At 41.7% G+C, this 12,844-nt stretch overlaps 1 protein-coding gene across 1 annotated transcript in view; it reads right to left on the bottom strand.

Annotated features, from left to right (window-relative positions):
• The window catches only part of Aak1 (AP2 associated kinase 1), a 147,792-nt gene that overhangs the window by 6,574 nt on the left and 128,374 nt on the right, over positions 1 to 12,844 (bottom strand). The window contains exons 15-17 of the mRNA XM_051203446.1: positions 12,101 to 12,258; positions 10,430 to 10,534; positions 7,268 to 7,363 (exon numbers count right to left, since the gene is read on the bottom strand). Coding sequence (XP_051059403.1) covers positions 7,268 to 7,363; positions 10,430 to 10,534; positions 12,101 to 12,258 — 359 coding nt within the window. The remainder of the gene's footprint in view (positions 1 to 7,267; positions 7,364 to 10,429; positions 10,535 to 12,100; positions 12,259 to 12,844) is intronic.

Genomic DNA, 12,844 nt, shown 5'->3' with positions numbered 1-12,844 from the left:
CCAGGATGTCTCTTGCTACTGCTGTGCCTTTGCATGTTTGCCATTGCCATTGCCCTCTGGTGTCTGGCATGGTGTGAATGGATGTGGGGAGATCCCCACTGCCTATAATGCAGTGTGATTATCTCATGGAAATATCCTGTTCTCCTGGGCATTTTTACCTGTGGATTATGAAGATGATTTCCTCTTAAGCTGTATTGTTTAACAAAGTAATGATTTTATACAATAATAATGTTATTTAAAATAGAAATTTGATGATTAAAGATTTTTAGTAAATACAGTAATGGATTATGATAAAGGCTAGAGGAAAATTTAATATAGGTAAAGGTAGAATATAGTGTTGATCCCACCTCTGATAAAGCAGGGGCTATAGAGCGTAGACAATAAGAACAAGAAAGTGTCATGCAGCTAGGAATTAAGTTTCTCTTGAGAAGCTATATAAACTGGGGCTTACTTAGGTTAATGATTAAGAAAAACAATTGTGTCCTAGAAGCCAGACTAGCTCAAATTCTTTTAATCTCAACACTGGGAGATGTGTTCACAGGTTTCAGTGTGCATCATAGCTAAAAACAAAGCTTTAAATAATGACTTAAGGTTAGGTTAAGATATTTTTGCTAATGGCTTTGAGATAGAAAATCTTGGGGAACAATTTAAAGTTTAGAAAGGCACATAGATGAATGAGAGACCTGTTGAGGTTAAGAAATAAGAACAAAGACAGCCCTGTTATTATTATTATTAGCTGATGTGCCTTTCTTCCTAGGATGGATTGGTGATCAAAGGTGATGATTAATTCTTTGTATCCATTTCTGCCCTCAGCTTTCTGATATAAAAAAATTATTGATGTATGGGTATGCACCCTGAGGATTAAAAAACCCTTCCGTTTTATTTGAACTGGAGAGATGGCTCTGCAGGCATCTGGTCTCTGATGACAAACCACATGGTGGATAGAGAGAAAAGCACTTCCTTAAGTTGTCCTCTGATTTCCACCTAAGCACCTAAACACCAAAACGAAGGTGTATGTGTTTGACTGCAGTGGGGGCGCACATCTTTAATACCAGCACTCAGGAGTTAGAAGCAGAAGTAGGCAGATCTCTGAGTTTGAGGCTAGCCTGGTCTACAGAGTGAGTTCCAAGACAGACTGGGCCTCACAGAGAAATCCTGTCTTGAAAAACAAACAACAAAAACATATTTATTTGGGTTTTTTGATGAAATAAAAACGGGTAAGATGGGATAAACTACTAATTTTCAGGAGTCTTTGTTTTCTGACCAAACCTGAAAATGCAGGCTATAAACACAGATAATTGTCGTGGTCATTGCTGTGTGGGAGCACTCAGATGCTAGAAATGTTGGGAGTCAGAGGGGAGAACAACACCATGTATTAAAGCAGACCTTCTGCACAGGTGGGCAGTGTGAACATAGGGCTGGTGCACCTCTTCAGGACTCTCACTATTAGGAAGGCACTGGGTACCCTCACAACACAAGGAGATTATAAGCCCTTCACAAACAGTCTAAGTTACATAATCAAAATGGCTCTCTGACATTAGGCTGGAATATTTTATGATGGGTTACTTTTTCCTTTAAAAAAAAGAAAAAAGAAAGCTTTGTGGTAGTTTGAAAGAAAATGGCCCTCATAGGGAGGTGTGACTTTGTTGGAGTAGATGTGCCCTTGTTGACACTCTGGGCGTAGACTTTGAGGTCTCTTACAATCAAGCTATGCTAGTGTGGTACAAAGACTCCTGCTGCTGCCTGGGGATCAAGATGTAGAACTCTCAGCTGCCTTCCCAGCACCATGTCTGCTGCATGCTGCCATGCTTCTCATCACGATGAAAATGAACTAAACCTTTGAAACTGTAAGCTAGCCTCAGTTGAATGTTTTTCTATATACAAGTTGCTGAGGTCATGGTGTCTCTTCACAGCAGTAGAGACCCTAAGACAGTTGGTGTGGTAGTCACACCCATGATCCTAGCTAGCAGTTGGGAGGCAGAGGAGCCAATTTAAGGCCAGTGTGTTTTTCAAGAGCTCCAGGCCAGACAGGACTACATGTGAGACTCTGTCATATGAAGACTCTGACTGTTTCAATATAAACCCGAAGATTAGAACATACCAGTCTACCAAACATGCTCAAAAGACAGTTTATTATGAATCCCAGTTAAAAAACAAAACAAAACAAAACCGACTGGCTGCTATAGTGAGTGGTTTGATCAAGATGTCCTCCATGGTCCCCAATTGGTAGGTGTTTGGGCATGTTTGGGGGGGGGAGGGTTGGCCTTGCTGGAGGAAGTATGTTACTGGGATCGGCATGGTCTTCGAGATGTGCTTCCCATCTATAGTTTAAGATGTGAGTCCCGAGCTCTCAGAGTCTAGTTCCAGTTGCCATGTCTGCTTGCTACCATGTTTCCCTGCCTTAATAGTGATGGACTCTAACCCTCTGGAACTGTAAGCCCAAAACAAGCTTTCTTCTCTGCCTTGCCTTGGTCATGATGTTTTATCACAGCAACAATAAAGTAATTAATACAGTTTTGTGGCTTTTGAAATGTGTGACTTGTTCGACATAGAGCAAACAAACCCTGTAAGACTTATAATGCGAAATACTGTTTTTAAATTTTAGTCACTTTATGGAATGAAAGAAACACCAATTACTCTGATGCAACATTATACACTGTATAATGAACTAAAATGTCATGCTGAACTCAGTTGATAAACGTGAATACTATTCACTAATTAAGACTAAAAATAGAGCTAGGCATTGTGATACATGCCATTAGGCTTAGCACTTGGGAAGTAGAGGCAATAGGCTCAAAAATTCAAGGCCAGCTTGGGTTACAAAAATTGGTCTCAAAAACAAACAAACAAACAAAAAGCCCTAAAATAAAAATAAGAAGTAAAATCTAGTCACTCTAAGTAGTTCCTAAGAGACAGACAGTAAACTGCCTGGAGCATCATCAAGTCAGAACCAGAGCAGGCACCATGCCCCATTCTCATTCCACTTTAGAGGTTATAGCTATAGGAAGACAGTTTCGAAAATAAGGCACTTACAATGAATGACCTTGAGCTTTTCAATATCACAAGGCAGGAGTTGGAAATGAAATGATATCAAGCCAAAAGGGGAGAGGACTGCTCAATATGACACACAGCTCCTCTTGCCTGTCTTTTTCAAGAGATAAAGGAGGGTCATACAACCAAGAATGGCTTTCAAAAGCCCTCCAACTCCATGAAGTAGCACTTGTAGGGCAGCTAATATGTGCTCTTTTAGTCGTACAGAGCTGTGGAATCAAGAGATCAGAGCTGAAGAGGTACTGTCAGAATTGTTTCCTCAAACCTTTATGTACTGCAGGAAGTATGTAAAAGAAAAGGCACAGTCTCTCTGAAAGACAGGGTGATGGTTTCTCACAACTTAAAATAGAATACCATACGACCTGGCAAAAGAAGAAAGCATGGTCACAAAGAGATGCCTGCACTGTGTTCACAGCAGCAGCATTCACAGAAGGAAGCATCCCAAATGCCCATCAAAGGGAAACCGGACAAGCAGCATGTGGGCTACCACACAGTGGAATACTAACCTTCAAAATGAAGGAATTAGCTGGGCAGTGGTGGCACACACCTTTAATCCAAGCATTTGGGAGGCAAAGGCAGGCAGATTTCTGGTCTACAGAATGAGTTCTAGGACAGCAAGGGCTGCTGTAATTTTAAAAAGCAGCACAGGAGAGACTGTAAGTGAGCTACTCATAGTTAAGTGTTTTCCTTAATAGAGTTTCTGTGGTCATGGTATCGTTTTTTGGAGGGGGGGAAGTCCTACAAGCAAACTACAATTCTCTAATGTCCTTTCACCCAGAGTCTGGTAATTCATAACCAGTAAGTCTATTTCAGTCTATTTCTTGGTTGAGTGAAAGTTAGAGGTTACAAAAGCAAGTAAGCAAGAGAAAAATATGACTTCATAACTAAGCTTTCCCAGTTGAAAATACAAACCTAAGAATTGAGGTCAGAACAGCATGTTGTCTTTATAGTCAGGTAAAGTTACACAGCCAAATATAGTTTCAATAGACACTCCTTCCTATTTCCAAAGGAAAATGTTACTATTTCAAGTTTCCAGGATGTGAATTCTGATTCAAGTAATCAGATAACGGTCATTTAGTACTACATGTCCATAGTGATAACCCGGCCTTTTAAGCTCAAATCTATTATTATACCCCCTAACTGACATCTTCAGTCATCCTCAGTCAAAGGCTTTACTGATTTCAAGTTACAAAATCCAAGGATAAAAGCAATGTCTACAACTTGGGGGATTTGGCAAGGAAGAGGAAAGTCTCACTTGCTGGCTCACAGGTTAGGACTTGACATCACTACCACCCACCACTCAGGAGACCTTTAAGATCAAGGAGGATTATAGACTACAGGTTGAAACCTTTTAGAAGAAAAGACACTCAAAAGGCATGGCTTTTTCACTCCTAGATTCTTACCATGGGGACAACTATCAGGAGAAGAAAGGGGGTTGGAGGTGTGGCCAACAATGAGCACATGCAGTATGTTCAGGTGCCAGAACCTGAACTTGAGCTCTTAGCTCCCTGACATACTGGAGGACATGAAGGATGCTGGGAGTCTACTGAGCCTTATCATTTCTTTCACCAGAGTATGGCAACTTGTTGGTACCATGAGCTGTGCCTTCTTTATTCACTCTCAGCATGGGTGGATGGTCATGTTTTGGTTCTCACAGGCACGGGGTTGGGAGTGGGGGTGAGGGTAGGGGGGTGGTGGCTGGGGGCTGGTGCAGGCTGTGAACATCAACCTAGAGTCTAGGAGGTGGGAACAGGAATGGAGGCTAACAACCTCGAGTTCATTTCATCTATCCATCTGACCTGCCAAATATTCAGAGTGCCACTATGCAAGACAGTGGCCCTGCCACTGACAATGAAGTGCTAAAGCAAACAGGAACAAAGAGAGCCAACCATTCTAACAAGTGTCATGAAGGAAAAGCCACAAGGTATGATTGGGAGTGCCTGTAAGACCACAGAGGCTCTCTCTGAAAAAATGGCATAGAAGCTCAGATACAGGAATGGAGCTGAAGGAGAAGCTTTCCAGGTGCTAACAGAATACTGGCAAGTGCTAAGGCTCCAAGATGGAAATTAATTTAACTTGTTGAAAGAAAGACAAGACATAAGTCTGGATTTTGTATTCAGTGATGCAGGAATTCACTGAAATTCTCTACTAAAATGTCTCGTATACATTTCCACGAAAAACCAAGAGAGATCACAGCTTACTTGGTGTGGTAGTTTGAATGAAAATTGCCCCATAGGCGCATTGGGAGTGGCTCTGTTGGAATAGGTATAACATTTTTGAAGGAAGTATGTCATGTTGGGTGCCAGATGTAGCTCAATAAATAAAAGACCCAGAGACTGCTTTAGGGTTCAAGCTTCAAGCTGAAGATCAGAATAGCAAAGCAGATGGTCACTAGCTCTTACTCTACCTCAGAATGAAAGGCAATCCTAGCTCTACCAAACCTCAGACTGTGACCTCTCTTCAGCATGGCTGGAGAATCCTGAGACTTCAGTGTCTTTCTATCCTCAATGTGGCTGGGGAATGAATCTCTGATACTGACTACTCAAGACCCTGCTCCTGACTTTTGTACCCCTCTAGTGCTGGATTAAAGGTGTGTAATCCCAGGTGCTGAGGTCATCTTTGTGTGAGTTGTTTCTCTTTAGGACTGGATCAATCTTGTGTAGATCTGGGTGGCATTGGACTTAACAGAGATCCATACCTCTTAATCCTGAGTCCTAGAATTAAATGTGTGTGCCACCACCTCCTAGTTTCTGGCTGCTGGGATTAAAGGTGTGTACCACCACTGATTGATCTCTATAGCTTGAGGCTGACTTTGCTTTCTGAATCCTCAGGCAAGTTTTAATAAATAATAAATAATATATCATCACACTTAGCTACAGAGCCATCTTTCCAGTCCTTCCCTCTCAGTCCTGAGGTGGCCAATCAAAGATCTTTGAACCCTGGAAGAAAAGAAACTAAGCATATTCTGTCAGATGAAGGTCAAGCCTTGGAAGATCTAAGGACTGGGGAAAAGGGAGAATGAAGCAAAACAGCTGTCAGATGCTGCTAAGGAGCCAGATTTGGCTGCTTTCCCACAAAAGGAGACCTCACACCAACTACAGTTCTCCTGTCTCCTGAAAAGAATATGGGGGGGGGGGAGGGAACAGGAAGCAGCCTTTAGCATCCACCAAGTCCACTCATCATTTTAAAAGTCACCCCAGTGGGAAATAACCAGCTTCACTTTCTAGCTGCTTCCTAAGAATCAATAATAGGGGAAGATAATGGAACTCCAGCAGTCACATTCTTCACTGATGAGGAGTCTGGCCCAGAGGGTTCAGGTAATGGCATAACCTGGTAGGGACCCTAGGTCTCCTGAGTCATATTCCATATCAACTTTCATCATGTATTATTGTATTATAAAGTAATAAAGTACAAATAGGAACCAGATGGGTCATCCACAGCTCTACCATCACACCTGACAATTATGTACACCTACTTTTTATCATATACTAATGACTTCTATTACTGTACTTAAATAACATTGGACTAATGTTCTTTCCAAACATAGGCCTCCAAAATTATAATAAACACAAACCAGATGTGGAGGTATATGTCTGTAATCTGGGTACTTTGCAGGTAAAAGCAAGAAGATCAATAGTTAAAGGTCATCCTTAACTAAACAGCAAGGTAGAGACCAGCTTGGGTTCAATGAAAACCTCGACCACACTTCCCCAAAATATACTAACAATAATTTTATTAAGCATGGTAAAAAAGAACACTGATATGATTCAAATTACAAGTGGTATAACCTGAAGTGATATTTTATTCTCTTTGTAAGAGTTAGTATTCTCCAAAATAAGTTTGTCTATCGTTTTAAAAAAAAAATGATTTATTTATCTTTATTTTATGTGCATTGCTGTTTTTGCTGGCATGTATGTCTGTGTGAGAGTGTCAGATCTTAGAGTTACAGACAGTTTTTAGCTGCCATGTGGGTGCTGAGGACAGAACTCGTGACCTCTGGCAGAGCAGTCGTGCTCTTAACCACTGAGCCATTACTCCAGCCCCAAGTTTGTCTATCTCACTAAAAAATTTAAAATATACAGCAGCATCCAAATATTGGGATTTAGAATTCAGGTCCTTGCCATCAAGAGCTTAAAGCAAATCTCTCCAGAGGCCCTGGAGGCCCTGGAATAGAAGACTCAAGATGCTAACCCTAAAATGAGTCCTATATACCTACCTGGAGCATCAGGTACTTGAAGAGGAATGAAAGGATCAGACACACTTAGAAGTGGGATGCCAGAGTCCACAGCCTGCCCACCCTTCCTTTTTTCAGCTGCAGTTAGGTGGAGAGGAAAGATCAGGAAAGAAAAATGAGAAAAACAGACAATATCAAGTAAATATCGATGCATTTACCATCTATTCATAAAAGAGACAAATAACAGAGAAAATCCAAATTTAGACAGAAAGGAGGGGGTGAATGGAAATAACCCAACTAATAGCAAGACACACCAAGGGGTCCTGTAACACACCATGAGATGCACTGAGGTAGATGCAGCAGGATAGGTATGTGTTTGAACTTGCCTTTTTTCTCATTTTAGTACTCAGTTTGGTTGTTATTAAAGTCTCAATCTGAAAGTCAGGTATGGTGATGTACACTGTTGTCTTAGCATTCCAGAAACTGAGGCAGAAAGATCATGAGTTTGAGGCCAGCCTGGTCAATGTATATAGTGAGCCCTGTACCCAGCTCCTACAACAAGCACACTTTCTGTAACAGCAGCACAGCACCACCCACACAACACTATGACCTGAACTATTCGGTTTTCCCTTGCACCCTGCTACAGTTTGCATTTAAGATGTCCTTCAAAGTTCTGCAATGGGAGAGCTAACTGTCAACTTACATAACCTAGAATCACCTGGAAGATGGGCATCAGAGACTGACTATGGAGAAATATCTCGACTGTATAATTGAGGAGGGAAGACCTCCCTTGACTGAGAGTGGCACCACTTCTTTAGCCCAGCCCTGGACTGAGTGAAAGGGAGAGTGAGCAGAACATTAGCCTCCCTATAAGATGCTGCAGCAGCTGTGAAATGGGTGTGCTTCTTTTTAATTTTAACTTTGACTTATTTTGTGTGTGTACATGTACATGCATGCATGTGGAGGTCAGTGCACTTGCAGCAGTTGCTTCTCTCCTACCATCATGTGTTTTCTAGGGAACAAATTCAGGTAATTACATTTGGTAGCAAGTCCCCTTAACTATATCCCTTTACATATTTTTCTTTTATTTATTGTGGTATGAGTACACAGTGGTAGGGTTTGACTCCCAGTTTTTTTTTTTTTTTTTTTTTTTTGCCCTCTCCCTATTTTCTATGATTCTATGTTCTTTTGATGATTCCACCACTGCCACAGCAGCCACATGTATGTCCTATCCAATGGTAGTTCCTCGGCGTCAACAAAGTATAGTTTGTGACATATGATAATGTGAAAGGCAAAGAAGGCATGACATCCTTGAATGAACTAGTAACATCCTGGGACCTGGCTGCTTCACTCACACTCACAACTGGTACTACTTCCACTGCAGAGACCCCCAAAATGAAAGAATCCAGACTCTAAAGATGTGAGAGCAAGGGCATATTTGGCCCTTCCTTGGGCTAGCAGGGGCCCACCCTAGGCAAGCTAGATCTATAGCAGTCAGTGGCAGCAAGGAGAGACTAGGGTATGAAGGTCCTGAGGTGACAGAAAGTACAGGGAGCTACAGTGGTAGCCTCACCCAGGTAGACCAGCATAGGAAAGTGTCTTAGTTAGGGTTTCTTTTGCTGTGATGAAACACCATGACAAAGTGTAAGTTGAAAAGGAAAGGGATATTTGGCTTACACTTCAGCATTGCTGTTCATCACCAGGAATTCAAAATAGAGCATAATCCTGGATGCAGGAGCTGATGCAGAGGCCATGGAGGGGAGCTGTTTACTGGCTTGCTTTCATGGCTTGCTGACCATCTTCCTTTATAACCCAGAACCAACAGCCCAGGAATGGCACCACCCAAAATGGGTTGGGCCCTCCCCCACTGACCACTGATCACTAAATGAGAAAATGCCTTACAGCTGGATCTCATTGAGGCATTTCCTTAGCTGAGGTTCCTTCCTTTGATGACTTGCTAGTCTGTGTTAAGTTGATACACAAAACCACTCAGTACAGAAAGTGTATCAAGGGTGCAGGAGCTTAGGAGGCACCTACCACCATGTGGGTCCTACCACTATGTGGGCTGTGAGGCTCAAACTCAGGTGGTTAGTCTCGGTACTAAGTGCCTTTATCCACTGAGCCACCTCTCTAGCCCATGCTAGACTTACTGAGAGAAACAGGTTTTAAAATATACAGATGGACATCACAGCATCACAATCTTAAACTAAAACCTGAAATTGTTGAAAATTGTGATCACATGTATTTTGGTGAGGAAGATCTATAAATTTCATTAGATGATGATGTTTGTGACACTAAAAATGTTAAATGCAGACTGTACATTGTGGTGGTTTGAATGAGAATAGCCCCCACAGGCATATATATTTGAATGGCTTAGTCCCCAGTTGGTGAAATTGTTTGGGAAGGGTTAGGAAGGGCAGCCTTTTTGGAGAAGTTGTGTCACTGATGGTGGACTCAGAAGTTTCAAAAGCCATACCAGTCCCTGTGTTTCTCTGCCAGCTGTTTGCAGATTAGGATGTAAAACATTCAGCTACTGCTTCAGAAACATGCCTGTCTGCTTCCCACCATGATGATCATGGACTAACCCTATAAAACTGTAAGCAAGTCTCCAATCAAATGACTTTTTTTTAATAAGAGTTGTCTTGGTCATGATGTCTCTTCACAGCCATAGAACAGTGACTAAGACATACATCAAGATGAAGTCACTATGCTATGTCTAGGTGATAAGATCATAGGTGATCTGGATTGTTTCTATACACATCTATAACTTTTATACTAATAATGGAGAAAACAAGTCTCAATGCTTTGATTTTTAAAAATGCATGTATACATATTTAAATAGACTAGTAAAATATCAAGTGTAAGACAGTTTCTAATTCTTAGAATACTTCAAGTCACCCCAAAGGCCCCAAGAAATAACAAAACCTTGCCAGAGTACTGGTTGTTAAATTAGAAATATCTGCATAACACACATCCCAAACTAGGGAAATCGACTCCTTTATATTCGCCAGAACATTCCACCGCTTGAGTTCGAAGTGATTTTAGATGGTTCTTAAATATTTTTTGACTGGACAACTACTGAATGAAGGAAAGTAATGAGTTACTACCAGGAATTGGGTTCTTTGTATGCTAGAGCTATCCACACAGTGGAAACCTGAAGGTAACAACAGTGAGCCTCATGTTTCAGGCATGTGTCACACTCACCAGTTCCAGCAGAAAATGAGGATGTGGCAAAAGCATCCCCTTGCGTTGACTGGAAGCCTGGGATCAAACTCTCTGCTGAGCCACCAAGCTTCTCAGGAAGCTTTCCTAGAGGGACAAAAATACCACTTGGTTCATCCTTGCAGAATCCTGGGTGCACAGACACATGGTAAGGTGAAGAACACTCTCTGGTTTGACTCTTCTTACCACATTTATGGCAACATCTTTATTACCAAAAATTCCTTGTCTGTGCCGATGCTCAAAGGCCATTTTCCAAGCTGCAAGCAGCTTGAGAACTGACATGGAGTGGCAGTGAAGGAACTGGTGAGATGCTATGAAGGACAAGTACAACAGCAGGACTACGTGAAAGCTGATGGTCCAACCACAGCAATACAGACCAAAAATTAAAAAGAGACAAAAGAATTTTAAAAAAATCAAAATAAAACAAGAAAACTCCCCTGGGACAGGGCCAGAGAGATGAAAGGGTTCATCAATTCAGTCCATACTTTTGTGCTTCCAGAGTACCAAAGTTCAATTCCCAGTACCTATTATCAGGCAGCTCACAACTGTCTGTAACTCCAGCGCCAGGGGACCTGATGTATCTGGCTTCTAAGGGCCTGCACTCAGATGCACATAGCTACATATGGACACATGGACAGACACAGACACACACACACACACACACACTTAAAAATAAAGTTTTAAAAAAGAACCCAACAGCTCATTAACTAGACTCATACATAAAAATTTTCAACAATGCAGGAAAAGATTTCTGTTTACAGCACAGAATAAGAAGTGGCAGAGAAAACAATGAAAAGGACTTGTCAAAGAAAGTCAAACCCTACACCCTGTCTTCTATTTAAAAGGCTGAACCAGCCAGGCATTGTGGTCCACAATTTTAATCCCAGCATTCAAAAGGCAAAAGGGCAAGTAGATCTCTGTGAATTTAAGACCATTCTGGTCTACATAGGGAGTCCCAGATCAGCCAGGCTACATAGGGAGAAATAAAATAAAATGGTAGAAAGTATGTTTTTAAAACATTGTTGTACACGAAACCAGTTCATAACATTCAATGGCTCTGCTAATTCTTTTGCTCTGTGTTTTTCTCCAACTCAACACTGGAGAGATTTCCCAGGTGTCCCAGGTGTGGTATGTGTATGTTTGTCTGGATCTGTGTTGATGTGCCTGTGTCTGGCTATGGGTATTCTGGATAGAGCTGTGTCTTATATTTAAAGAATCTCCTTTCTATGGTCAGTCAACAACACAGACTGTGATCAGGACCCAGCATCCTGTGAGGCACATCTTAAGCTACTCTTTCTAGGGCAAGCCAATGAGGAAGAGTGGGACTTTTCCAAGCAATCACTCAGCTTCATATGATTTTCCCAGTTTATGCCACTAAATCTTTTCTAAGTTTCTCCTCTATGTTTACGCAGTCCCTTCTGCCTCTCACAGTTGATCAGCATTAAAAAAAAAAAAAAAAAAAAGAATTAGTGCTCTGGAAAACATGAAGATGGAAGTCAGTCTGCAAACCCTAACACCAATCTGTCCTTTTCAAGACAGGTCCAAGCTAACCTTTCCCAAGCATATCCCTCTACAGCTAAGACACAGATACACTCAAGTTTATTTTCAGCTGACTTAGAGCCAAGAAGGACAGAAAATACTCAGCTTGCTCACCTTCCCCAAGCTTGGCAAAGTCCTTGTTCAGCAGCTCTTCAGCTGTGAGTTTGGAGAAGTTGTCATCATCAAAAGGGTTCCATGTTGAACCTTCTGAAACACTGGAGACATTCTGCTGCGAGGTCCGTGGAGAGCCTGAGGGAGTGGTGGTTGCAGACCTGGGAAAGTTTCCCCCAAGGGTAAGGGAAGAGAAACTATAAAAATACAGAAGGGCCCCATTCTTTTCTCAATCAAACCACCATTTTCCAAAGTGTTTTCCTAAAGGACTTCCCATAGAAACTGAAAAGTTTAGTCTTTACAAATGCTGTCTCCTTCACTTAAGCTCTCTCGAAATCCTGCCCCTTGCCTGTCCTCTTCCAAGAGCCTCAGGTTAGTTTAGGATCCACAGCAACCTATGCTGAAGTCCATGGATGCAGCACAAGCAACCCCTGCTGGGGCTGAATCCCAGGCCTATCTTGGCAGCTGCTGACCTTTCAGGGTCTAGAATGTAACAGTACTAAGATGTCATCACATGTTTGGAATGGTGTTTAATGGCAGAGTTATTCTATGACAAAGAAAAATAAATAATTACCACTACCTTTGTATGAATTTAGAGTGCGTGGCTTCAAGGAAGCTAAAGGTCTAAAATTACACTGATTTAAACAATGGTCACCAAGACTGACTTTATGCGAAGCACAGAACCAGCAACCCTACCATCTTCATGAAGGTTGGCCAAGTATCTGTCTTTGGAACTCACAAGCCAGA

This window comes from Phodopus roborovskii, unplaced genomic scaffold (genome assembly GCF_943737965.1).
Source record: "Phodopus roborovskii unplaced genomic scaffold, PHOROB, whole genome shotgun sequence".
In the NCBI taxonomy this organism is placed as follows: domain Eukaryota; kingdom Metazoa; phylum Chordata; class Mammalia; order Rodentia; family Cricetidae; genus Phodopus; species Phodopus roborovskii.
The sequence above is the reverse complement of the archived record's forward strand: the minus strand, read 5'-3'. Positions and strand labels throughout refer to the sequence as shown.